The 14,847-nt window shown below is 36.5% G+C and overlaps 1 protein-coding gene and 1 long non-coding RNA gene across 3 annotated transcripts in view; both read right to left on the bottom strand.

The window, feature by feature from the left end:
- Window positions 1-405: 405 nt before the first annotated feature.
- Window positions 406-3,198, bottom strand: LOC118764517. The gene is made up of 2 exons (XR_005000327.1): window positions 2,991-3,198; window positions 406-859 (listed from the first exon to the last, which is right to left on the bottom strand). It is a non-coding gene; the product is annotated as an uncharacterized LOC118764517 (long non-coding RNA).
- A 209-nt stretch (window positions 3,199-3,407) lies between these two features.
- The window catches only part of LOC115215012 (polycomb complex protein BMI-1-like), a 244,130-nt gene continuing 232,690 nt past the window's right edge, over window positions 3,408-14,847 (bottom strand). For both annotated transcript variants that reach the window (XM_029784126.2, XM_029784124.2), the window contains exons 9-11: window positions 13,806-13,904; window positions 9,648-9,728; window positions 3,408-4,461 (exon numbers count right to left, since the gene is read on the bottom strand). In XM_029784126.2, the coding sequence (XP_029639986.1) occupies window positions 3,595-4,461; window positions 9,648-9,728; window positions 13,806-13,904 (1,047 nt within the window). In that variant the 3' untranslated portion in view covers window positions 3,408-3,594. The remainder of the gene's footprint in view (window positions 4,462-9,647; window positions 9,729-13,805; window positions 13,905-14,847) is intronic.

The following is a 14,847-nucleotide window of genomic DNA, read 5'->3' as shown; positions in this document are numbered from 1 at the left end:
TATATATATATATATATATATATATATATAATATATATATATATACGCACACCAGCGCGCACACACTCATACATACACACAAATTCATAGATAGGCTGGTGTTTTGTAATGATCTATACGAGTTAATATGAGCATTTTATCGTATGGTCATTTATATGTATTTTATGCATGTGTATGTAAAGGTCTAGACATTTTCACACATGTTGCCACACTCGCACACTCACTCACGCACACACACACACACGCGTGAATACATACACTTACATACACACTGTCGCTTCTTTTGCAGTTATATATATTTCAACAGTAATGACGACGAGCAAAACATTGGCTCTTGTTATGTCTATACTGCAAGCCGTATGAAGCAATGATTAGGGAGGGGTCCATTAGGAGTAATGTTTCAGGCGAGAAACACAAACCGCTTTATCCAGTCTTTGTAATTTTTAGCCTTAAATTTTTTTTTTATCTGCAACTTGATTTGATTTGCGTCCACAAGGACCACTGTTTGGGATGGAGTTGTTTGACCTCATGATATAAAGACTTCTTTTTTTAAGAGCATTTATATTCATTTTGATTGTCCTGAGCTACTGAGAAAGACATCGTTCAAAGCAAATTGAGTTTAAGTCTTAATTTGCAGAGTTTCTCCAGTTTTCATTTGCCAAAGAAGAGATGAATATACAATGTATATTGTACTTACGCAACAAGTAGTTCCAGTTTATTGCAATATTTTTTGTCATTGTATCAATTGCTTTAAAAGCACTTTTCCATGATCCTTTTTTTTTTTCGCTGATTTAGTTTCTCATTTCTGTTACTTTGTTTAATAGTGGAACTTTAGATATGAGAGACCAAATTGCACAATCTACGATGGAATAAAAGAAAAAAAAAACAACTTTGTGTTTATTTTCACTATTTGATTTTGTTCCCCAGTGTTGACTCCCAAAAAATATGAAGAAAAAAGAATCTAGTGAAAATAAATTTACATTATTTTGCTTGTGTTGTTAATTCATTGGGAAAAGCATGAGCCTTGACAGGTCATGTAAACGTACTGAGAATTATCCCATGCGAATTAGCATACAAGACATCCGCAATCATATTTTACAGTATACCGTACAAAGTCAGGAGATCGTTGTACGTCAAATTGGTCTATGTAGAGAAGAACAGTGTAAACATGATATGGCTAAGTTATGGATAATGATGATGATGATAATAATAATGATAATAATAATAATGATAATAATAATAATAATCCTTTCTGATTTTGAGAGGGAAGGGGTAAGTCGATTACATCGATATCAGTGCTCCACTGGGATTTATTGTATCGATCCCTAAAATATGAAAAGCAACGTCAACCCTGGCGGAATTTGAACTCAGATCATAAAGCCAGAAGAAACGCCGCTGACTATTTTTTCCGGCGTATTAACGATTCTACCATTTCACCGCTTTAATAATAATAATAATAATAATAATAATCATAATCATAATAATAATAATAATAATAATAATAATAATAATAATAATGACAATAATAATTAATAATAATAACAACAACAAAAGAGATTGTTTCGAAATTTGGCACAAGGCCAGCAATTTTGAGGAGAAATTGGTAAGTTGATTAGTTCGAATTAGTACTTGACTGGTACTTATTTCGTCGACCCCGGATAGAAGAAAGGGAAAGTGACCATGCCGGGATTTAAACTCTCAAAATGTAAAGAGGCTCTGATTCCCTCGTGAAACTTTGTCCAACGCTTTAATGATTCTGCCAATCTACAACACCAATAATAATAATAATAATAATGGTTTCAAATTTTGGCACAAGGCCAGTAATTACGAGGGAGGGGGTCAATCTATTACATCGACCCCAGTATTCAACTGGTACTTATCTTATCGACCTCGAAATGATGAAAGGCAAAGTCAACCTCGACGAATAATAATAGTAATAGAAATAATGATAAACACACTCCCTTTATTAGGTATGAAGAATTATGATTGGGAGGGAAAATCTCACGTTTGGGCTTTCCTCATGGTTATATTATGAAGGTAAAAGGGATCTTAACTTGAAATCAAAACGAGATCGTCGACTGAATTTGCCGAAAGCTTTCAGCTTCAGCATTTTTCCTGATATAGTATCAACATGAACGTATATAATTGTTAGCCCTTACATTTGGCATGATGTCTGAGATTTGAAGAGGATAGAAAAGAAAATCAAAAGCTGGGTTTATGCTTTTCACAAAGGTATTAACTGTAGCTCAGGTTTCTAGTTCTGCACCCGAGACAAACTTCAATGAACAGTGCCCTCTTCGTTTCTTGGCTTAATAAATATATCAAAATCTGTGTAGAGAGGCATACGTAACTTAACTTTCTCCAGCTTCTGCATTCCAGTGTATCTGGCCCTCTCCAGCTGCTCTGTCTAATGCTCTGTGAAAGAGCCTTAACGACGCAAATGAAATCAAACGATTCCAACTATGAATCGAAACCTATTCACTGACTGGGCTCGCCGGAATGTTAGCTCTACTCGCTGGCGCAGTAGTAGTAGTAGTAGTAGTAGTAGTAGTAGTAGTAGAGGAAGAAGAAGGAGTAGAAGATAATGATCATAAAATATTCTTAATAATAATAATAATAATCATAATAATAATAATAATGGTTTCAATTTTTGCCACAAGGCCAGCAATTTCGGTGGAGGGGTAAGTCGATTACATCGATCCCAGTGCTTTACTGGTACGTATTTTATCGATTTCTTAAGGATTAAAAGGATAAAGTCGAATTTGGTGGTATTTGAACTCAGAAACGTAAAAACGGACGAAATGTCGCTACGCATTTTGCCCTACGTGCTAACGATTCTGCCAGCTCACCACCTCTATAATGTTGATAATAATAATGATAATAATAATGATAATAATAATAATAATAATAGCCATCATATGAAAAGTGGTGTAAAGAAATATTTAAAATGAAGTTAATTCAATTTGAATTAGAGATGATGAATGACTTACGAAGAAAATGTTTTCTTTCTCTGTCGGAAAGGGAAGTCAAATTCACTGATATGATTAAACAGCATACATCCTTTCCATCCCTTGTATGTATGTATGTATGTATGTATGAATGTATGTATGTATGTGTATATGTATGTATACATGTATGTATACACGTATGTATGCATGTATGTATGTATATATGTATGCATGTACGTATGTACGTATGTATGTACGGAAGTAGGTATGTATGCATGCATGCATATATATATATATTGTATGTATATATATATATATATATATATATATATATATATATGTATATATGCATACACATACATATATTCATATACATACCCATACATATATACATATACATATATATATATATATATATAAACATATATATATATATAAACATATATATGTATATATATATATATATATATATATATCTTCATAGCAGGTTCCTCGAATAGTTATTTACATGTTGTGCAGAACACCGAACTGGGTACAAAATGGTATTCCAGTTCCTACACCAGTGACTGTGATTAAAAAAAAACAAAAACAAAAAAAAAACAAAGAAATTCTCAAGGAGCGTCGCCTCAATATGTTTCATCGCCAGCTATGACGTCACAGATAAGGCATCCGTCATTGGCTCAGTTTTAACAATCACATTTTCATCATGGCCATTTAGAACTTGTCCATTAAATACTAATTCTTTGAAATCTTTTGGCCTTTCGTATTTCTCATCCTCGGGCATTTTGAAAGTAATATTTTGGTTGTCAACCATAGCAGCAGCGGCGGCAGCAGTAGCAGCAGTTGTCAACTGAGTACTCTTCACTTCCAGTGTCGATGCCGTTGTGCTGCTGGTGGACGAGGAAGCCACTTTTGTACAAGATGGTGAGGTCAATATTGCGGTTGTTGGGTTCAGAGCATTGGATGGAACGTTGCTTGCACTGACGACGTTATTAATAGAAAGAGCAGTCGCACCGCTCGACATTGTTGCTCTGGGTGATGCTGCTGCTGCTGCTGCCGCCGCTGCTGCTGCTGCTGTTGTTGTTGTTGAATTTGTAGCGCTGCTAATGATAACTGAAGCTATGCTTGAATTGTGAGATGCATTCTTGCTCGAATGGCTGCCGTTCCCGCTGTTGTTGCAATTATTTTTGTTGCTGTTGCTGCTGCCGTTTTTATTGTTGATGTTACTACTATTCTTATTGTTCTTAATGTTGTTCTTGTTATTGCTACTGCAGTTTGAGCTGCTCCCGCCACTACAGCCACCAATGCTACCACCACTTCTAGCTGACTCTTTCACTGTCTCGCTGTCGGATTTATCACCGTTCTGAGCTGGGTGCGGAATGGACGTTGCAACGTAGTGAGTATTAGTTGAAGTGGAGGTCGGACTAGTGACATCAAGCTCTCTAGGTTCTGAAAACTTGATACGCTTGGCTGGATTCTCATAGACACTATAAAATAGTCGAAGTGGACCTTTCTGCAAAAAGATGGAAAACGTGATTAAGTATTAGTTGCATTAAACGTTCAAATACTTTAAATACATGCGTGATTTTTGTCCAATTGATAGAATGTATTTTGAAAGCAAAATTCGAAAAGAAATATTACAGTATTTATAACTCTCCGAGCAATACGTGTCTTAGGCGAGACACACACATACATAGACACATGATACACACACATTGAGATGTACATACTTGCAAGCACTCCGTAATACAATAAGAAAGTATCGTTATAGCAAACCACATCCAATAACAAATCATGATGTTATTGTTAAGTTCCGGGTCAAAACAGAACGAGCAGATCTATGATCAAAGACATTCCAAACCTAACCATTTTTTTTGTATAGCTAAGAACACTGTTTTTCTTTTAGAAAACGGAAGAATATTCCTTTTCCAATTCTTTCAGTTTGACCGAGCATCTAGAGGTACAGAATATTGTGTTTCATACAGTAATTTCTCGAAAGTGTAAAAGGTACTTTGGAAGAGAATGAATATTGACCAGTCTTTCCTAAAGACACTTTTGACGTAAATAAAATGAAGTAGCTTTTTCAGAGAACAAGAGAGACTGTATCACATATCTGCTCATCGAAATCATACCTCATCACTTTTGAGTGATAATCACATTAGGCGCAGGAGTGGCTGTGTGGCAAGTAGCTTACTTACCAACCACATGGTTTCAGGTTCAGTCCCACTGCGTGGCACTTTGGGCAAGTGTCTTCTACTATAGCCTCGGGCCGACCAAAGTCGTGGAGTGGATTTGGTAGACGGAAACTGAAAGAAGCCCGTCGCATATAATGTTTATATATACATATATGCGACGGGATTCTTTATATATATATATATTATATATATATATATATATATATATATATATATATATATATATATATACGTATATGTGTGTGTGTGTATGTTTATGTGTATGTTTATGTTTATGTGTCTACCTCATTGCTTAAGTGATACTTATTTCATCGACTCTAAAAGGATGAAAGGCAAATTTGACCTGAACAGAATTTGAATTTAGAACATAAGGATGGTCGAAATGCGTGCTAACGCTTTTGCCAGCTCGCAAATTGGTTCTGATTTAGGTACAAGGCCAGTTGTTTTAAGGAGAGGAGATTAGTCGATACCATCAAGTACTGAGTTGATGTACGGTATGTTTCAATTTCGTCTTATGGTGGTTGGCAGCCTCCATTAGTAACGCTACTTTCATAAACACACCGGTGGTTATATCATCTTATCACCTTAGTACTCTTTGCACTGCAATGCCAGACGATAGAAATCGTGTCACAACTACACTAAAGAGGCTGGACCCTCAGATGAACATCTCCCGTACGGCAAATGTCCCACTGACGGGTGCTACGTCATTCAACTACTGCAGCCAGGATTATTACGAGAAGGGCGTTTCAAAGCAATGGAATGCTATCATAGGACTGATTCTGACAAATTAGGATATAGGGAAAATGCATAAAATGTAGATAGAGCGAAATATTTCCTGTCACCGTACAAACACCTCTAAATAAAAAATGAGAAAAGAAGACTCCCAGTTGGAGGTAAAGGAGGTCGTATGGAAATTGAAAGGCGGAGAATATGGCTGCATAGAAGATGAAATGTTATAAAATTTAATAAGAAATAGCAGATACATCAATGAATCATCAGAAGGAAAGAAGTAGCAGTCAGGATGAATGTAACTTTCACTATGGAAAGAAATTATATTACAGAGTTGGAAAAGAGCTTGTTTTAACGATTAAATGAGACAAGAAATATGGATAGAAGAAATCGCCAGCTTTCAGAAGAACTGAAACTGTAAAGCGACATATAACAGTAAAGAAACTGTATAAATTATTAGAAGAACTCAAAGTTGGGAATATAGCACACATAAAATGGTTTTATATACTGTGCAGCCTGTTACGGTAAAAAAGTTTTGAGGTGAAAAATTAAGAAAATAAAAGTAGTGGTAAAAGAGACTTGAGAATCAAGGTGAGCGGTCCAATAAAGAATTTGGAAAGATAAATGCAAGATGGCAAAGGAAAGACAAAAGTGGGAACTCCAAAGAAATTACAAGTCATACAGAATGTTATAGGTTGCTAAAGAAGAGGTAAGGCAAAAAATTAAGACAAAACCTAATACAAGATACCAACAAAATATATATATAGCAAGATCAGCACAACAGTCTCTTTAGAAACGGAAAAGGCAAGTTTATCAACGGCTGAACAATGAGTATGAATAATAATAATAATAAGATGGGCTACAGCAAATATTCTGCTCAATACCACAGATTTGCTTGTCAGTTGTTTGACCATAACCAGTTGAGCATGTCCCTTAGTGGCTGACGATATGTGCATCTCTGATCACGAGCAGAAGTAGTGGGGGAGCATCATAGACATGCGTTGAGAGGGATTCTTTGGGGTTTGAATAGTTCACCTCTGGAAACATGGGTGGTTCTTTCAACATCCTTAAACAACCCTTAATCAGGGACCGTTTGAGCGGGATGGGCTACTCAACCTGAAGAAAATTCTAACTGGGCCCCACCTGCAAGGTCATGTGCTGTTTATCTTGATATGAGATCACCATGTCGCGCACATATGGTTGTGATGCATGTGTCCGGTGTACCTTTATCAGACGGGTAGTCATGATGGGTATATTGGGCTTCGTATATTTTACCCCAGTGTCACATTTCCAACTGCTCTCTCACTCAATAATAATAATAATAATAATAATAATAATAATAATAATAATAATAAAAAGAAGAAGAAGAATAATAAACTACTTGCTTTATCTTATTAAAGAATAGTAGTGGAGCTATCTTCATGGTGGATTCAGTCAATATCTGGACCCGTCCAATTATGACAGCAGCTACTCAACAAAACCCCAAAAGTCAGCAATACTGGCGCACTATTTGAATACGTGCAATAAGCTTGCGTTATGGACATTTCCTACAGGTAGCGCTTCCCTGTCTTTAGAGTTATTTTAAAACTAGTTCCGTTCCTCAGTAGTATTACCAGGGCAAGGAAATTAGCAAGGAGGTTATCCACAGTGACACCGGACTTATGTACATCCGAAATAGATTACCGAGCTTATCGGCAACAGCTTCCCCGAGAACTTCATAGCTCTTACCCACTGATTATCCCTTGTATTTTCTTGAAGTGGAACTTTCACCAACTACATTACGTAACTGGTAAAGGAAATTAAGTGCCTAACATTCTAGATACAAAGTGCACAATCTTGGTTCTCTTTCGTCCCAGAAATGCGGAAAAGTGTGACTTACAAATAGAGATCAAACTTGTTCACTTTCCAAGTATCTCTGCCGGTGGCGTGACCTCAGCGCATGTCTGTGCATTAGAAGCCAGGATGTTCCTAACCAACTATCCGTTAATAATAATAATAATAATAAATAATAATAATAATAATAATAATAATAATAATAATAATAAAAAGAAGAAGAAGAAGAATAAACTACTTGCTTTATCTTATTAAAGAATAGTAGTGGAGCTATCTTCATGGTGGATTCAGTCAATATCTGGACCCGTCCAATTATGACAGCAGCTACTCAACAAAACCCCAAAAGTCAGCAATACTGGCGCACTATTTGAATACGTGCAATAAGCTTGCGTTATGGACATTTCCTACAGGTAGCGCTTCCCTGTCTTTAGAGTTATTTTAAAACTAGTTCCGTTCCTCAGTAGTATTACCAGGGCAAGGAAATTAGCAAGGAGGTTATCCACAGTGACACCCGGACTTATGTACATCCGAAATAGATTACCGAGCTTATCGGCAACAGCTTCCCCGAGAACTTCATAGCTCTTACCCACTGATTATCCCTTGTATTTTCTTGAAGTGGAACTTTCACCAACTACATTACGTAACTGGTAAAGGAAATTAAGTGCCTAACATTCTAGATACAAAGTGCACAATCTTGGTTCTCTTTCGTCCCAGAAATGCGGAAAAGTGTGACTTACAAATAGAGATCAAACTTGTTCACTTTCCAAGTATCTCTGCCGGTGGCGTGACCTCAGCGCATGTCTGTGCATTAGAAGCCAGGATGTTCCTAACCAACTATCCGTTAATAATAATAATAATAATAAAATAATAATAATAAATAATAATAATAATAATAATAATAATAATAATAATAATAAAAAGAAGAAGAAGAATAATAAACTACTTGCTTTATCTTATTAAAGAATAGTAGTGGAGCTATCTTCATGGTGGATTCAGTCAATATCTGGACCCGTCCAATTATGACAGCAGCTACTCAACAAAACCCCAAAAGTCAGCAATACTGGCGCACTATTTGAATACGTGCAATAAGCTTGCGTTATGGACATTTCCTACAGGTAGCGCTTCCCTGTCTTTAGAGTTATTTTAAAACTAGTTCCGTTCCTCAGTAGTATTACCAGGGCAAGGAAATTAGCAAGGAGGTTATCCACAGTGACACCCGGACTTATGTACATCCGAAATAGATTACCGAGCTTATCGGCAACAGCTTCCCCGAGAACTTCATAGCTCTTACCCACTGATTATCCCTTGTATTTTCTTGAAGTGGAACTTTCACCAACTACATTACGTAACTGGTAAGGAAATTAAGTGCCTAACATTCTAGATACAAAGTGCACAATCTTGGTTCTCTTTCGTCCCAGAAATGCGGAAAAGTGTGACTTACAAATAGAGATCAAACTTGTTCACTTTCCAAGTATCTCTGCCGGTGGCGTGACCTCAGCGCATGTCTGTGCATTAGAAGCCAGGATGTTCCTAACCAACTATCCGTTAATAATAATAATAATAATAATAATAATAATAATAATAATAATAATAATAATAATAATAATAATATGACGCTGACGACGACGACCACGACGACCACGACGACGACCACCACGACCACCACCATCACCACTACCAGCAACAACAACAACAACAGTAATTAGTAGAACGAGAAGTTTATTACATCGACACTAGTACTTCACTGGAATTTATTCTGTCGACGACGAAGGAATGACAAACAAAGTTCCATTCGATGGGATTTGAATTCAAAACGTAAAGATCCCGAACATATAATGGAAGATATTTGTTTCGCCTTTTATGCTCTGAGTTAAAAAGAAATTAATGAAAATAAGAATAATAATGACGATGATTATAGAGAATAAATTGATTGCAAACATACCCGCCGCCATGTGTAGATGTATGCAATATCTATTAACGTGTAACTGTCACTCAGAGATTCGTCCGTATGGAATATGTCAATCTGAAAAGTACAAACAAATTATGTTTTATAAACAGATTTGTTGGTTACGAAATGAAAGATAGTTTTTAGGTTTACATGTACCATATCGCAAGAAATGTGAAGAGACATAACAAGTGAATGATGCACTGGTGAACCAGTTTATCTAGAAGAGAAATTTACAAGGAAATCGAAACTTCACAGCAAACTTCAGTTTTAAAACTCTTGGCCACAGATATTTTGGTAATATTAATGGGTTTACAATAGTCCTTTAGATAATTATTTTAGTTCGCCGGTAAATTCAACACCAACATATTCTTTACTGAGTGATGGCAACTCATATCAAGGATGTGAGAATTTCGCATTAATTGCACTGAGTCCTATCCAGAAACGTAAATACATTATATTACTACAAGTGGGACCTGTGGAAGTTCCACAGAACGAAAAAGATTAAGAGAAGCTATTTAAAAAAGAATGGATGATTTGCATTTCAACTTTTATTTTGTTATGTTATTGCACTTCTAGTCACAATTATATATTATATGATTTTAAAAGTTAAGTATTTTATATTTCTTTCTGTCTCTCTACTGCTTGAACAAACTTTTTAACCATGTAATTCCCCTCTCCATGTCTTTAACATTTCTCTCTTTCTCTTCACCTCTCATTTCCACTAACCATAATGCATCGGCTGGCTATCTGCTCTCTCACATTCCCTCTTCCTCTCTCTCTCTCTCTCACTCACTCCACCTCCTCTTCTTCCTTAATAAACTAAAGTGTGAATAAACAGGTAGAAGAATAATATAGTGGAAACGCAATGGCCCAGTGGTTAGGGCAGCGGACTCGCGGTCGTAGGATCGCGGTTTCGATTCCCAGACCGGGCGTTGTGAGTGTTTATTGAGCGAAAATACCTAAAGCTCCACGATGCTCCAGCAGGGATGGTGGTGATCCCTGCTGTACTCTTTCACCACAACTTTCTTTTACTCTTACTTCCTGTTTCTGTTGTACCTGTATTTCAAAGGGCCGGTCTTGTCACTCTCTGTGTCACGCTGAATATCCCCGAGAACTACGTTAAGGGTACACGTGTCTGTGGAGTGCTCAGCCACTTACACGTTAATTTCACGAGCAGGCTGTTCCGTTGATCGGATCAACCGGAACCCTCGTCGTCGTAACCGACGGAGTGCTTCCAGAAGGATAATATAGATTTAATTCATTAAAAAAATACTTTTCACTATAAATATATCATCATCATCGTCGTCGTCGTCGTCGTCGTCTTCGTCATCACTACAGTTTTCAGAAACAAAACTAACTTCATTTCAGTTCAGCTTTGTTTGTTGTTTGTATCTACTTTTTCTTGCTGTCGTTGTGTCTCTACTCTGAGAAAATAAACGTTATTTGCCCCCGCCTCTCTCTTAATGCAACAACCTCCTCTGTCTATCTCTATCTATCTTTCTTTAACCTCACCACCAGAACATCACACTTTGCCAAGTATTGTAAAATACTTAAATAGGAAGAGGTGAAATAGGTGAGTGGGTACCGTTTTGGACAAATGGTTCATAGGTTGTATGTTAAAACCTATTGAAGGTGTTTGCTTTCCTTTTGGAGAAATTTCCTTCCTTCAACAAAATTAAATTTATACAGCTGTAATAAATATCTGTTCATTGCACAGATCTTTACCTGTACTTATCTCTCACTCAATATCTATTGCTTACAGCCGAAGTTGAGCGATAGCCCATTGTAAAAAGAAGAATTTGTACTTTTGTTCATTTATGGAATTAAACTTGGATTAATGTATACGTTAACGTGCCATACTTATTAACACCATATTATTTCGAAAGACTACATCCATGTAACACACTACCTTTCAACTTCTGTTCTTTCAACATGTGATCTCTTGAGCACCACCAGCAAAAATATTTTTTTCCTCTGTCTTCCCTTCTCGGGATCTTTCCTTCTCCTTTGTTTCCGACGAAGAGCTCCGCTCGAAACGTTAAACCCTCCTTCCCTTCTTTCCTGAGCGTCAAATAATACTTTAATTGTTCCACGTCCTCGCGTTGCTGTGTTTTTTTCCTGTGTTTTCTTGTTTGGATTAACTTTAACACACATATATACTGTTATAATGCGCATCCTCGTCCACTTGTATGTTATCGTCGGCACTGTAATATTGTTGTCGCCACTATTAATGCTGTGGCGGTATTCAGCGTTTCATTACCTTTAACTCGTCTAACGTGCTATCGCTGATAACTCCGTAAGACAACGACTTTGTAACGTCTACCTTGACTGTAAAGCGAACTCGACTATAACACATAACTGATACTGACTCCAACTAAGAACTCGTACAACGACTTTACTAGCACTGACTTCCTACAACGACTGACTGTCTGACATTATAGTGGTTGCCTGCCTCATACCAATTTTTCACGTGGGAAGGAGTGTACCATTTTCACTACAACATGTACATACTCACATTTACACCTGTACATCTTCGTTTGTCATGTATTTTCTACAGACGCACTCATACATACACATATGTAACATTATGCAAGTATATGTATCATATTGCCTTCTACATATCATTCCTATTCTTAGTTTAGCTTGAAATTATATAAATTATATTGACATTATATACAACTAAACTTACTTATTATTTTGCGAGTCAAAAGTTATATAGTGTTGGTTTTTCGAACAACGCCCAACGGTTATATTGATAGCGATTATATTCCTTCGTTATAATAATCATTTTAAAATTTGGCACAATGCCAGCAAATTTTAGGAGGAGGCATGTTGATTACATCAACCCCAGTGCTCAACTGGTATTTACTTTATCGACGGTATTTGAACACAGAACATAATGACGAACGAAATCCCACTAAGCATTTTGTTCGACGTTGTAATGATTCTGCTAGCTTACCGCCTTTTCCTTCCTTGTAATACTGATTTCAAATTTTGGCACAAGGCCAGCAATTTCGGGGAGTGTAGTTAAGCCGATTACATCGACTCCAGTGTTTTACCGGTACATATTTTATCGACCTCAAAAGGATGAAAGGCAAGGTCGACCTCGGCAGAATTTGAACTTAGAACATAAAGATGGACAAAATACCTATTTCTTTATTACCCACAAGGGGCTAAACATAGAGGGGACAAACAAGAACAGACATAGGTATTAAGTCGATTACATCGACCCCAGTGCGTAACTGGTACTTAATTTATCGACCCCGAAAGGATGAAAGGCAAAGTCGACCTCGGCGGAATTTGAACTCACAACGTAACGACAGACGAAATACGGCTACGCATTTCGCCCGGCGTGCTAACGTTTCTGCCAGCTCACCGCCTTTTATGATGGACGAAATACCGTTGAGCGTTTGCTCGGCGTGCTAAGGATCTTGCTAGCTTGCCACCTTTTCTTTTGTTATAATAACAAAGTCAAACATATATCCAAACTAATATTATTTTACAACCAGCCACTGCTTGCGATGGTATGGAAAGTATTTTTTTGTTTTGTATTTCATAAGAGTGTATGTGTGTATTATTAGCGCCACAAGTTTATATGTATGTATGTATGTATGTATGTATGTATGTATGTATGTATGTATGCATGTATGCATGTATGTATGTATGTATGTATGTATGTATGCCTGCAAGTATGTATGTCCTGTTTCTCTTTTTAATTTAGAAGAAAATTTAACCGGCTTACCCACTTGGTAGCAAGATTGTGAAGGAAAGCATCTTGTTTTAAACATCAACTTTTAAATCTTAAGGAGTTCTTGCAGGTTTTTATAGTTTCAGATCCCGTGACCCTTTACAGCTTATGAATGAAGGAGTTGCGTTCTCTTCCCAAGATCCTAAAGTTCAGCTTTGCTCCAGAGGGGTTGGTATGTATACTGTTGCTCCAATAATAATAGGTACGAAGCTGAAAGTGTATCTTGGGTACTGGATTATCAAACCGTATGTTTGCATGTATGCCTGTCTGTTTGTCTACCTGTCTGTATTTGTGCTTGTGTGTATTGTATCATAAACAATATAATAATCTAAATGTTTAAAAGTTGTTTTAGTTTATTGAACTCAGCTCTTTCTCTCATGTATAGTTTTTTTTAAAATACTTACCTTGTATCGAGGGGAAAGAGAAAACTTCATTCGAATAAACTTTTTTAGATGTGCAACTGTTACCGAAGCTGGACATAAGAGGTAGCGGCAGTCAGACACCTGCAATAAAATTTGAATGAAAAATAACATAACAGAACAAAAAAACAATAAAGCATGTTAAATATGAATTTTACTTCCTTCCCGCTAAATTTCTAAATCTGTCAGTGAGAAGTTAAGCGGGTGGCAAGTTTGTGCGACTATGCCCATTTCTTGTAATGACTAACATTTTTAATATAGTGAATATAATGAACTCTAATGAACTCTAATTATAAATATTCTTGTAGTGAGAAAGAAAAATATATTAGATCAAGGTGTAACTTTATTTTCAGAATTTCGGTAAGTACGGTAGTCAAACCCGGACATCTGTCTTTCAGTCATATTAGATCTTGTCGAAATACCGACGTCACCCTACCTGCAGTAGTAGTCATAAGATGAATAGGACATGAGATATAATATATTATCAACATGTTAGATGAAACATATCTCATGAAAGAGACCACCGAAGAGGGGAAAGGGAGGACATAACTTAGAATAAAATAAGTGTGAGAAAAGGTTTTGTCTTATTGGCGTCAGAGTGTACGCTCTGCTTTGTCTGATTCTGTTGACATACGTATTGAGTATGGTATAACTGCCCCAGATATTTGTGTACGGCTTAGTTGTTCTTATCCCCAGGTCAACAATGAACGAACAGTCTCTCTTCAATGACCGACTAGTGAGGAATATCGGAGCTTTTCAATTTTATCTAGGGCTACGTGAATAGCTATTCTGTTATTTCTAGGCGGTTGAGTGACTACGTAAAATTTCATTGGTTAGTGTATGACATTTTGCATATCTAATTGCATTCATTGGTATCTTCTGGCAACTAAGGACTTTACAAAATTGTCAACAAATGAGATTAGGTATCTTTATTCAAGGGAGTATTTTCAAATGTTTGTAACTGAGTATTTCTTAGGCAACTGCTTTTATATGAAAACCGTACAGAATTATAGAATACTAGCAGTAG

Source organism: Octopus sinensis, linkage group LG8 (genome assembly GCF_006345805.1).
Source record: "Octopus sinensis linkage group LG8, ASM634580v1, whole genome shotgun sequence".
NCBI lineage: Eukaryota > Metazoa > Mollusca > Cephalopoda > Octopoda > Octopodidae > Octopus > Octopus sinensis.
The sequence above is the reverse complement of the archived record's forward strand: the minus strand, read 5'-3'. Positions and strand labels throughout refer to the sequence as shown.